Below are 12779 nucleotides of genomic sequence, written 5' to 3' on the forward strand. Positions count from 1 at the left end.
ACACCTTGAAGTACGGGCAATTTCTTCAGCCACTATAAAGCTTGCTTTCACTGCAGCATCATTTTTCGCTGTAGCCTTTGTAAACATTTGCTGCTGTGATTGTAGTTTGCCTTTTAGTTCTTTAACAATTTTATGCTTTTCTTCCAAAGTATATTTGCCATACTTAACATTATGTTTGGTGTCAAAATGACGACGTATATTGTACTCTTTCATCACCGACACTGTCTCATAACACAATATACACACTGGTTTGCCCTCACTAAGCACAAACATGTATTCATTTTCCCATTTGTCATTAAATTGTCTGCCTTCACCGTCAACTTTTCTTTTCCTGGACATTTTGGGATCAATATTGGCAGTAAAAGATGTAGTTTATTGGAAATCTGCGTTAGAATGAAAAAGTCAGTCAATAAATGCCTGGCTGGGTACAGATAGCAGATTCTGTTGCGATTTTTATGCCTACACTTTATGCCAGGAACTGGCAGCTTCTGCTGTGTATTTTTTTTACATAGTTCCCCCCCCCCGACGTCCGATTCACCCCAAGCAGGACCGCTCGCATGCACCTGCACCCCCACCCCGAAGGACCGCCGACTCCCAACACGATCGGGGCAAGAGGGAGCCCAAGCCCTCTTGCCCCGCCGATTCCCCAACTCCCCGCTAGTTGTTCGGGCCAGGAGGGAGCCCAAACCCTCCTGACCACGACGACCCCCTACCCCCCACCCCGCACTACATTACGGGCAGGAGGGATCCCAGGCCCTCCTGCCCTCGACGCAAACCCCCCTTCCCCCATCGACCGCCCCCCCCAAGAACCTCCGACCCCCACGACACCCCCACCCTTCTTCCCCGTACCTTTCTGTAGTTGGCCGGACAGACCGGAGCCAAACCCGCCTGTCCGGCAGGCAGCCAACGACGGAATGAGGCCGGATTGGCCCATCCGTCTCAAAGCTCCGCCTACTGGTGGGACCTAAGGCTCCCGGGTCTATTCTGATTGGCCCAGGTGCCTTAGGCCCCACCAGTAGGCGGAGCTTTGAGACGGATGGGCCAATCCGGCCTCATTCCGTCGTTGGCTGCCTGCCGGACAGGCAGGTTTGGCTCCCGTCTGTCCGGCCAACTACAGAAAGGTACGGGGAAGGGGGGTGGGGGTGTCGTGGGGCTCGGCCAGGGGGGTCGCGGGTCGGCTGGGGGGGCGGTCGGAGGTTCTTGGGGGGGGCGGTCGATGGGGGGAGATAGATAGCAAGTACGGCCGGCGAGATCACAAGCCTCCTATGTCACCGCGCGTCATTGTGATGGAACGCAGCGGCGTGCAGTGATGACAGCGCGGTGCGGGCCACATTGCAAGACCTGGCGGGCCGGATTTGGCCCGCGGGCCTTGTGTTTGACACATGTGCTTTAGACCTTCCAGACTGGCCCAATCACTGACTGTAGGGTTATATATGCCTACTGTGAAAACTGAGTACACTAAGTTTTGAATAGTATAAGAACCATGTGCAAATCCTAAGCATATCCAGTATGGACATCACAAAACAGGGAAAAAGGAACCCAAAATAAAAGAAACCCCATACCTTCCCAGCAGAGACCACCACTGCTCAGCTGAGCACCCCACTAATATAGCGCCGAGTGTGCCACACAACAGCAAACTCTCACCAAGTGCAAAACTGAAATTTGCCCTTTTTCTGGGTTTTTGATTTTTTAACACCCAGAGAGTCTTCAAATTCCCAAGGGACTGCACTGAAGAAAACATCCATGCAACCCCAGTGATAGTCACCGTATCTTCCACACACAAACAAAAACACCACCACCTCCTGGACACAAAATACTGGAAGGGACCTGAACCGATCTAGAAGGCCTAAAGGAAATAATTTTTTTTAGTATCAACATTTTATTGAGAATGGCCTGAACGGGGCGGGGCCATTAAAGTTTTCGGGTGGTCACCTTTACCCGATTGATCCGCCCAAAGTAGGGGCGAATCGTGTCGCACCAGAGAAGAGAAGACAACACACCAAGGCACTATCACAGTGGGTTAAACGAAGAAAAACAGCAAATTAATCGGTGAGGAGCGCAGAGCCCGGTTTTCAAGCGGCCATCTTGAATGATGATGTCAGCGCGCCCCTTTTTGTTTCTTTTTTGAAGGTTTTGTAGTCTGTGGTCAAAGACAGCAGATTGGTGAGTTATCTGTCTAGTTTTGCTGCTCTGGTGGCCATTAGGTTGTCATATAGTTTTCTTCGTTTGACATTTTTGGTTGGTGGGTGTGTGAAGAATGAGTGGGTTCTCCTGTGTCTGGTTGAGGTGGATTGAGTTAGTCGGTTGCTCCAGTAGGTTGGGCTGTCTCCGTTTATAGCTTTATATAGTAGGCAGTAGAATTTGAAATATACTCTTGCTTGTATTTGAAGCCAGTGTGAGACGTGGTATGTTTCTGTGATGTGGTCGTATTTTTTTCAGCGAATAAATGAGTCTTAGGACTGTATTTTGTATTGTTTGTAGTCGTTTTATCATGGTCGCTGGGCAGAGGAGGTATAGTATGTTGCAGTAGTCTATTAGTCCAAGGATTAGAGATTGTTCCAAAAGTTGGAATTGTTTCCTGTCGAAGCAGCAGCAGCAAAAACGAGGAACACAAAAGCAAGACACTTACCGGTGCTGGACCAGTAAGCCACTACCCCGCCTCTCTGCCAGCGCTCACCAGCAACATTTCCCCGCACTGGAGAGCAGGGTGGCAGCTATATGGAAATCCCACCCTACCAACCTTTCAGGCACACGGATTGGCTACCTACAAGACATCAATCAGGTGGGGAGCTGCCTTTCTTTTCCCGTTTGGCTTCCAGTTTTCCATTTAAGGAGGGGACACGGGGAAATTGATGGGCTGTTTGGCTTCGATCCTAAAGTAAAATTTGGCAATTGTGTGCTGCTACTGTGCCTGGTCACGCCCATTTTTTTTTTCCTAAGTTGGCGTCCTAGGCTTTTCCCATTACTTCTATACCAAGATAATTTTAATTTGGGTCAGATCAGTTGTGAAGTTCCCATTTTGATATTTGCTAGCTGAGCCACTTTTACTTGGGGGAAGAAAAGCATCTGTCCTGGGTGCAAGGCTGCAATGCTGCTACTGCGTCACTATTAATAAAGTAACGGTCTTCCTCTGATTCCATCGCGCCAGTCCTTCCTGTTCATGCAGTATGCAAGCCACAATAATCCCGGTGCAAAACAGTTTTGCTGCTTTTACCCTGCAGAAGTTTAGGTTTTGGGGGCCTATCGAGTGGACATAGTCCCTGGATATCAGAGAGGCTGTAGCTTGCAGCCAGTACTACCACCAAAGAATATAAAGCCAATAAGCTGAAGTAGGGGCTAAGCCAGGGGAAAAAGTCTCAAGGAGGAGTCAGTGAAAGGCTGTCAAGAGAAGCCTTGGTGCTTTACTATGCTGAAAGGGGAAAGAACTCTTGTTTTGAGCACTCTTTCCCATCTGATGCAGCCTGAATGGGACAAAGAAAAGGTTTTATTTGTGACCTGCCTGGAAGTGTCAAGCTTCTCTCCAGTGTTACAATATTTTCTCTATATAAATAGATTAGTACACAATTTGGTTCACAGTGTTCTCCCCAGAAATTTTTTCCAGCCGGGTGGCATGAAAAAGTAACTGGGTGGGGTGGGCGAGACAGGGAAATTTGATGGTGGGGAAAATTAAGGGCTCCTTTTACAAAGATGTGTTAGCACCTTAATGCGCGGAATAGCGTGCGCTAAATTGCCGCGCATGTAGCCGCTACCGCTTCTTAAGCAGGCGGTAGTTTTTCAGATAGCATACGCTAATCCGGTGTGTGCGCTAAAAACACTAGCGCACCTTTGTAAAAGGAGCCCTAAATGTGTACTATTTTTATTAATTATTATTTTCCAATGTTCACTATTGCTTCCTTTTTTTAAGGTTTGACACTTGTGCCAGAATATTTTTACTAAATTTAAGAAGTATCCAATTCTAGAAGTGAATAATTAGATATTCACCTTCTTTCAAATGGTATAGAGCAGTGGTCTCAAACTCAAGCCCTTAGTGGGGCCACATTTTGGATTTGTAGGTACTTGGAGGGCCACAGAAAAAATAGTTAATGTCTTATTAAAGAAATTACAACTTTGCATGAGGTAAAACTCCTTATAGTTTATAAATCTTTCCTTTAACAGTTAAAGGAAAGATTTATAAACTATAAAGAGTTTTACCTTATGCAAAATTGTCATTAACTATTTTTTCTGTGGTCCTCCAAGTACCTTATTTTTTCTGCAGCCCTCACATTTAAAGTTTAATATCTTTCCTTTCTCAAAACTGACACATTTCAATCACTATATTGAAAATAAAATCATTTTCCCTACCTTTGTTGTCTGGTGACTTTATTTTTCTGAAAACAACGAACAGACTGCAGATAATGTACAAAGATGCAGGCGTTGTTTATTAGTAAATGCAGTAACATATTCAACCTTATAGCCAACCAAGGGACCCTACACGGTCCGTGTTTCGGATAACACGCCTTCCTCACGGGTCCATGATGGTTAAGGTATAAAGCAAACTGCATAAAAGATAACAAACACACGCCAATCACGATCAAATGGGGTCAAGCAAGTCTTACACAATGCCATTTGATCGTGATTGGCGTGTGTTTGTTATCTTTTATGCAGTTTGCTTTATACCTTAACCACCATGGACCCCTGAGGAAGGCGTGTTATCCGAAACACGGACCGTGTCGGGTCCCTTGGTTGGCTAAGTTGCTGCATTTACTAATAAACAACGCCTGCATCTTGTACATTATCTGCAGTCTGTTCGTTGTTTTCTGGTTGCTGTTGTTTACTACAGACTACGTTGGACTTTCTTTCTCCCTTTTGTGCATCGACTTTATTTTTCTGTCCATTTAACTATGTTTCCAGGGTCTTCTTGTCCTTTGACTGTTTTTCTCTCCGTCTTCACTTTCTGCCTTGCATCCATATTTGGCATTAACTTAATATTCAATTTTTCTGCTTTCTTTTAAAATCTATGTTTCCATGTCTTCCCTTCTATCTCTCTCTTCTTCTGTCCCTATTTCCATGATCTGCATCTCTTTCTTTCCTTTCTCTCCATCCCTCCTTCCTTCCTTTCCCCTGGTCTGGCATCTGTCTCCTTCCCTCCCCCAACTTTTTATTTCTTTCACCCTGCCCCCTTCTTTCTTTCTCTCTCTATCCATGCCCCCATTCTTTCTATATGTCTGTCTGTCTTTCTCTCTCTCTATCCGTGCCCCCTTTCTTTCTTTTATTCTTTCTCCATGCCCGCCCTTTCTCTCTCCATGCCCCTTTCTGTATGTGTCCCGTTTCCCTTCTTTCTTTCTGTCTCTCTGTCCCCCCCCCCAAGCCACCACCATTGGTGAACAGGCCGCCACCGCCGCAATCAGGTAACAGGCCGCCACCGCCGCAATCGGGGAACAAGCTGCCGCTGCCACAATCGGGGAACAGGCCGCCACCACCGCAATCGGGGAACAAGCTGCCGCCACCACAATCGGGGAACAGGCCGCCGCCGCCACAATCAAGGAACAGGCCAGTGCCGAGGTCTTAACTCTCCCTGCATATCTTCCACAGCGCGGGCCAGCCTATTCACGCCACCCGACGTCAATTCTAACGTCGGGGAGGAACTTCCAGGCCAGCCAGGCAGCAATTGGCTGGCCCAGAACTTCTTCCCAACATTAGAATTGAACGTTGGGTGGCGAGAATTGGTCGGCTCCGAGCTGGGGAAGATATGTAGGGAGAGCTAAGACCTCGGGCGCTGACCTGTTCCCCGATTGCAGTGGCTTGGGGAAGGGAAGCAGATTGGGGACCCCTGCTTTAGGCAAGGACAGATTGCGGGCCGCAAAATAGTCCCTGGGGGGCCGCATGTGGCCCGTGGCCACATGTTTGAGACCGCTGGTATACAGATTTAAAAAAGGGAAATGCGTTAATGAAATCATTAGGTTCAATCTAGCCATTTATTTCTGCATGAATTTAAACAACTAAAAAAAAAGATAAATATAGCTCATCCAGTCATACAAGAAACATCTCTACAGCACCTCTAATAATATTTTGATCACTATATTCCTTCCTGAGGTCTCACTGAGGATATGAAATAGATGCGATCCCCACTTCCAAACCTCTTCCACATAATTTGAAGGAGACCTGTGTGATCGCACTACAGCAAAATAAAAAAGTAGCAGATAAAAATCAAAGTGAGAGTTAGGCAAAACAGTTTAGGTAAAAATGCAGGTAATAATTAGCAATGTATTAAAAATATTTTATTTTTTATTTGCTTATAATGTCATTTGAAAGCTGTTTGATGTTAATACAGCTTTAATTTAATTCATTATAGTGTGTGTGGGGGGACAACACCTACATCAACAGTAAAGTTAGCATAGGATCATTAAATCCAGTGGCGTACCTAGTATATATGACAGCCAGTGCTGATCATTTTTTAATAACCCCCTCCTCTATATAAAAAAGTTATTTTTAGTAATAATCCATGAGTTACACAACAAGGGTGCACCTAGGAAAAGGCAGTATCTTAAACACTGCAGTGAGCACTAGAACACCAACACATGCATTGTAAAACTAAACAAGCCAGATCCTGCACAGTCAATTGATCCTGTACAGTCATTGCTAACAGAAAGCCATGTCCTTTTCATACACACAGAACAGAGATACACCCTCGCCTAATATGGAATAATCACAAACTAAAAATAGAAATATGTAGACAAAAGTTAAACTGAAACGCCAATAAACCAGACACTGCATACAATGCAACACCACAGAAACAGTGACACATACCCTAATACTGTGCAAAATATAAAGACAGTAGATGTAAATTTGAAAAAACTGCTACATAACAATCACCACTTTACAAATTAACAAATATAAATAAAACAGGGAAGAGAGAAATAAGAAAATACAATTTTATTGGACTAATCCATTTTTCAATTAGTAGTAATTAGCTTTCAGAGGCCAAATCTTTCTTCAAGACAGTACAGTATACTGCTGTTATGGTATCCTGTCCTGACCTGAGGAAAGGGGTTTAGTCCCCAAAAAACTGCCTTATTTCCATTTTCTATTGATAAACTTTAATCAATACAGTTACAATACTACTTGATTCTACATAAAGCAACAACAAATTTTTTTTCCACCTTTTGTCGTTTCTGCTTTAATCATCTTCTCTTCACTCTCTTCTTTCTATTCTGCAGTTGTCCTCGCTCCCTTCCATGCAACATCTGTCCTCTCTCTTTGCCCCTTCCACCCAACCTCTGCCCTCTCTCTCTCTCCCCCTTGCATCCACTGTCTACCCTCTCTGCCCTTTCCATCCAGTGTCCGCCCTCTCTCTGTTCCATATGGCATCTTCCCTCTTTCTATGTCCCAATAAACTGTATATCCTTTGCCCTTTCTCTCCTTTGTACTCTGTGACCTTTGTACTTTGTGCCTTTGTACTCCTGTGCCCTTTCTCTCCATTTCAGCATCACCCCCCTCTCCATTTTTTTTGTCTCCACCACTTCCCCTATGCTCTGGCACCTCTATCCCCTTTTCTCCCCCCATGCCCTGGCATCTCTCTCCTCTCCTTCCATCTCCCCCTTCCACTCCATTATCTGGCATCTCTTCTCCTTCCTTTCACCTGGTCTGGCATCTGTCTCCTCCCCCCTCCCCCCATATGCCCTGATATATCTCCCCCCTCCATGGTCTGGTAGCTCCTTTCCTTTCCCTCCCTCCTATGGTCTTGGCATCTCTTTCCCCTCCTCTCCCTTCCCTGGTCTTCCTTCTCCCCTCTCTCTCCCCAATTGTGTGCAGCAGCAGCACTTCTCTTCCTCTCCCCCCCTCCCCAATTGGATGTTGCAGCAGCATTTCTCTTCCCATACCTCCCCTCATGCCCTAGAATCTCTCTCCTCTCCTATGTCTCCCTCTGCTTCCTTGCTCTGGCACCTTTCTTTCCTTTCCCTCTGGTCTGGCATTTGTCTCCTTAGTTTCCCTTCCCTTCCCTTCCCTCCCCTCCCCATGCCCTGGCATTTCACTCCTCTCCCCTACCCCCTCCATTATCTTGTAATCTCCACTCCTTCCTTTCTCTCCCTCCTTCCTTCCTTTCCCTGGTCTGGCATCTGTCTCCTTCTCCTCCCCCCCCAATAGTCTGGTATCTCCTTTCTTTTCCCTCCCTCCTTTGGTCTTGGCATCTCTTTCCTCTCCTCTCCTTGGTCTTCCTCTCCCCCCCATTGGGTGCAGCAGCAGCATTTCTCTCTCCCCTAATTGGGTGCAGCAGTAACAGCATTTCTCTCCCCCATCTCTTCTCCCCTCCTCCCCCGCCTCGGTCGGTAGATTCGCTACAGGCTAAGGCAGGAGATAGGTCAGCGACAGAGGTAAGCTTACAACTTGGAGCTCTTCCTTGCTTCGGGCCTTCCTCGCTGCTGGGTCCTGCCTTCATGGAAACAGAAAGTAGGCAGGACCCGGCAGCGAGGAAGACCCGAAGCAAGCAAGAACACCAAATTGTAAGCTTTCCTCCCTGCCCTATCTCCCGCCTTAGCCTGTAGCGAATCTATTTCTCGGACCTACTTCATTTCTCTTCGGTACCTTCTCCCTCCGTTAGCCAGCAGCAGTTACTGAAGCACGCAGCTGCAAGCTTCCGCCTCTCCTCTTTCCGATTGGTTTCGCTTTGTGCAGGAGCGTCTTGTGCGATAAGCTGCAGAACAAAAGTAAACACGACGTCGGGGTTCTTCCTGTTTGTGCACTGGGTCATAATGAGCCTGCAGCCCCTGCCTCCAACTGCGACTGTAAAAATCGACCAGCAGTAGGAAAATTGTTTAAAAAAGTAAAGCTGAAAACCCTTTTTTTGGCGCTTAAAAAAAAATAAAAAAAAGTCAGGCGGAGGCGAATTTGCAGCCAAGATGACAGCCGGGCGCTCACCTAATCTAGCCGGGCGGGGCGCCCGGCTGAAAGGCGCTGGGGAGAACACTGGGTTCAGAATGGTTTTTTCCTTGGTTTTCCTCCTCTAAACCTAGGTGCGTCTTATGGTCAGAAGCGTCTTATTCATGTGAAAAATACAGTAGTTCTTATTTCCAATTATGCACTTCAAGGTAGCACAGATTTTTCATTTCTTTCAAAATATATTCATATATTTGATATGAAAAGGGTTATGAAGCCTAGTCTTCAAATTACTGTAATTTCATTCTTATCTTTGGAGACAGAGCAAGTCTCATGGCACAGTGAATGAAGACATTGTGGTTATCTATGGTGTGTTATAATGATCATTATGTAGCACTGTGCTTTGGGACTTTAGCCCTGGAAAGACCACATCATCGTAAGGACTTTTATTCCAGGGTCTCTATATCCTTTTAATCTAAAAGGGGTACAAAGCAAGAAGCTAGTCTTCTGATAAATTTGTACATTTTCCTTTGTGTCCCAAGAAGTGAAAGTAGTCTGTACTTTTTCAGACTGTGTGCACAAATATCAAAATGAAGTTTTAAATGATGAGCTTTTCCTTTTTTTTTCTTTATAATGCATTCATACCATGTAGAGCAAAATTAACTTAAGACTCGATATTTTGCTATTGAATTATTTCTCCTCTTTTCTCTTATTCCCTTTTATGGGAATAAGCATACTAGAACATTAAATAAGGCATGTCTCAGCATAAACCCAGCAGAGCACAATGTCATACAAAATGGATTATTAGCAAAACCCATCTTCCTGATTTCTCTCTTTTATTCCTTTACTTCCCTCGATTGCCCCTTCTGGATGATTCTGGGCCTGATATGATCATCGGTTTGATACTACAGTTGAACAGATAGTAGCTGTGTACCATTCTGCTGGCAAACAAAAATCATGGGACAATTTCAGCAAAGCCCAGCGTAAGAACATCATCACATGGCGCAAACAAGCTGAGGTGGGTGTATTCCTTTACTTTTTTTGTTAAAACTTCAAGTACGGTCTCTTCTTTTTAACAGGATATTGATTGTAAAATTCATCAGGTATTTTACATAGTACTGCATTCCAGAAGACACTTGAAGGTTGGATCTTATACAGATAATGTAAGGTCTATATAACTGTTCTTGTCGCAGTGCTTGAGCCTTTACTTCAGCAAAGGTAATGTATTTTTATCTCAGGACTAGCAAGCAGCTTGTTCTCACAGATGGGTAACGTCATTCACAGAGCCCCAGTACGATCAGTGCAAAAGTGTTCTTTTACTTTAACTTCTTTAGAAGTCTCGAACACCCAAACCACGCATGTGCAAGAGCTTTCCCATCTGATGTCAGCTAGCGGGACCATCAGTTCTTAGTGTTCTGCAGAGCTAAATAATGGTGTTTTTTGAGTGTCTCTAAACGCATGTATTTTCTACATTTTTCCTGCCTTTCCGTCCTTTTTTTCCTGCATATTTTCTCCATTATTTTGTTTCCCTAGTAGTTTAATTTGTTTTCCTTCAAGCTTTTCATTTTGAGGGGCTCCTCTCAGCCTCTTTGCAGGCTGGCTGCATCGATCAATTTTCAGGCTCCACTTTATTCGACTTCCGCTATGATTGAGCCCTTCATCCTCGCTGCAGCTATTTTTCCATCAATGTCCAAGCCTTCCAGCAGGTCTCCATCACTGACCTGCACAGCTGCTACCTTCAGTGTCTTGGTCCTGAACACCAAGTTGACACTTGTCTCCACTGTTCTAGTCTTTAAAAATGCTCTTTGAAGGCTAGGCTTTTATAGCAGGAGAAGCTTTTCGAGACCTATTCATCATCGACATGTCTCCTCATTCAAAGTTCAAGAACCATTCCCCAGAGGTATTGGCATCAATGTTGGAACTAGCATCCCGCTTGGTGTCAGCTCCTAAGGTACCATCGACTTCTACTTCTAAAAATACTAAGAAGTGTATCCATACTTCTTCTACTCGTACATCGGCGTCTTCTCAAGCATTGAGTAAGTTGATGCTGTAACCCACACTGTGGTCCGCCCGGAACTCCACAGCACTCCCAGTGGTTACAACGAAAAACAACACTAGTATGTGACCCGGCCTGGAGACACCCTGCAGGACTGGACTGACACCAAAACGGGAACCAAAATCAAAACACACAAACGGAGTATAAATGAAAATATTTCAATTTTACTGGTCCAAAACATAAAGGTCAGAATGATATGAATAAAGTAAAGTGAGGCAAAAAGGCACAAATTCAAAACAGTCCAACTTCAAGAAGAGGAAAAAATAAACAGTTCAAAATACAGTTCAAAACTTTCTCCTCCTTTCTGGCTCAATCTCCTACTGCCTTGTAGGTTTGGCTCTCCTAAAGAGCCGGTAAAGCCTGCTCCCAAGTAGGTTGCTCAGTCCATAACATAAAGTTTCTAGCCCTGGTTTTTACCATTCACTGGGTTTCAAAAATAAAGCCTCCGGTAGCCTATTGTCCTACTACCGGGTACAGGAGAGTGTCTCAGGTTTGCTTTAAACAACTTTTATACAAGCCTTCAAAATTCCCTCCCTGGGTGACAGCAAACCTCTCCCCACAGACACTTCCAGCTTTGAGAAAACAAAATACTAAGCTTAAACCAACTAGCTCCAAAATCAAACAGTTCAAAAGCAAACAGTTTCCAAAAGCAAAACTTACTGCTTGCAATTATGGTCTGCAGCTGGTGCATAAGCTAACCTCCATGTCCTCAATTAGGTCTTCATCAACTTCAGGAAAGCTTTCTTGAATTTTCCATTGGAACTTCCGCATCCAGCAAAGTTAGTTCCTTTGCTTGTTCAGACTCCTTTATTTCCATAGGTGCCGGCCTATTGCACCTGTTTGACCCAGGGAGATCCTTAGGGAGAAAAGGTTGGAACCTTCTCCCTAGCCTGCCTGCCTGTCTGTTCTCAGCTGGGAGCTTTTCTACCTTAAGGACACGCCCTAACCTAGCTGAGTCAGCAGGATACTGTGGAGCTCTTGAGTGCCTCCAGTGGTGACCTGAATACAGCTTGTCAGATAAGTTTTTGGTGCTTTCAGGCTCCCCCTGGTGGTCAGCCTGAAAATCATCCAGATCTTTGTACACTCCCTTCCTGGGTTTTCTATGTGTCTTGGCTTCGGTCTTGACTGGAACCTTGGCAGGCACAGTGCCTGGCTGGTTACAATGCACACCAAGCGCCAATGCAAAAAGTCAAGGTCTTCTTCCCTGCAGTTAGTGTCTTCTCAGAGGCATGCCTCCCCATCGAGGTCACCAATGGCACCGATTGTTTTAAGTTTATTAAAATTTGATAAAACGCTAATCATAAATACTAAGCGTTTGACAAAATGGGGAACAATTAATGGATTTATTAAGACACAACATTACTTACATGAAAACAACAGGAAAGTGGGGAAAAATACAATTTTAAAAGGAAAGAATACAATTAAGGTTAAAACAAAAGGGAAATGGGACAACATCTTTGGTACCGGTGCAATCTTGCAAGAGCAAATTAAAGAGCTAATTCAAAGGGAGTTGGCACTTAATGTTTCAGGCGCAACCAGCCCTTGTACCTCCCTCAGCTCCATCAGTACTGTCCCAGCCTGAGCATCACTCCACCAGGGACTCCGTTACCGATCCTATAACACCTCATAAGTATCACTCACTCTACATCAGATCGGCACCGATGCACCAATAGGAGTTCTTCCAGGCACCACAGTCATAGGTCTTCTCATCGACACCGATCTAAGTCGAAAGGCTACTGCTCCAAACTTGCTTCATATCCTAAAAAAACAGATTATGACTCAGATCTCTCTGAGCCAACATATTCTGATCCAGAACTCTCTGCTCCAAAGTCTTATGGTATAACTTCTGATTCTTCTCTCCACCGGAGAG

At 45.0% G+C, this 12779-nt stretch overlaps 1 protein-coding gene across 4 annotated transcripts in view; it reads left to right on the forward strand.

The window, feature by feature from the left end:
- LOC117361545 (ecto-NOX disulfide-thiol exchanger 2-like) overlaps positions 1-12779 on the forward strand; it is a 323082-nt gene that overhangs the window by 146106 nt on the left and 164197 nt on the right. For all 4 annotated transcript variants that reach the window (XM_033947012.1, XM_033947013.1, XM_033947011.1 and 1 more), the window contains exon 8: positions 9765-9871. In XM_033947012.1, the coding sequence (XP_033802903.1) occupies positions 9765-9871 (107 nt within the window). The remainder of the gene's footprint in view (positions 1-9764; positions 9872-12779) is intronic.

This window comes from Geotrypetes seraphini, chromosome 5 (genome assembly GCF_902459505.1).
Source record: "Geotrypetes seraphini chromosome 5, aGeoSer1.1, whole genome shotgun sequence".
Taxonomy (NCBI): Eukaryota; Metazoa; Chordata; class Amphibia; order Gymnophiona; family Dermophiidae; genus Geotrypetes; species Geotrypetes seraphini.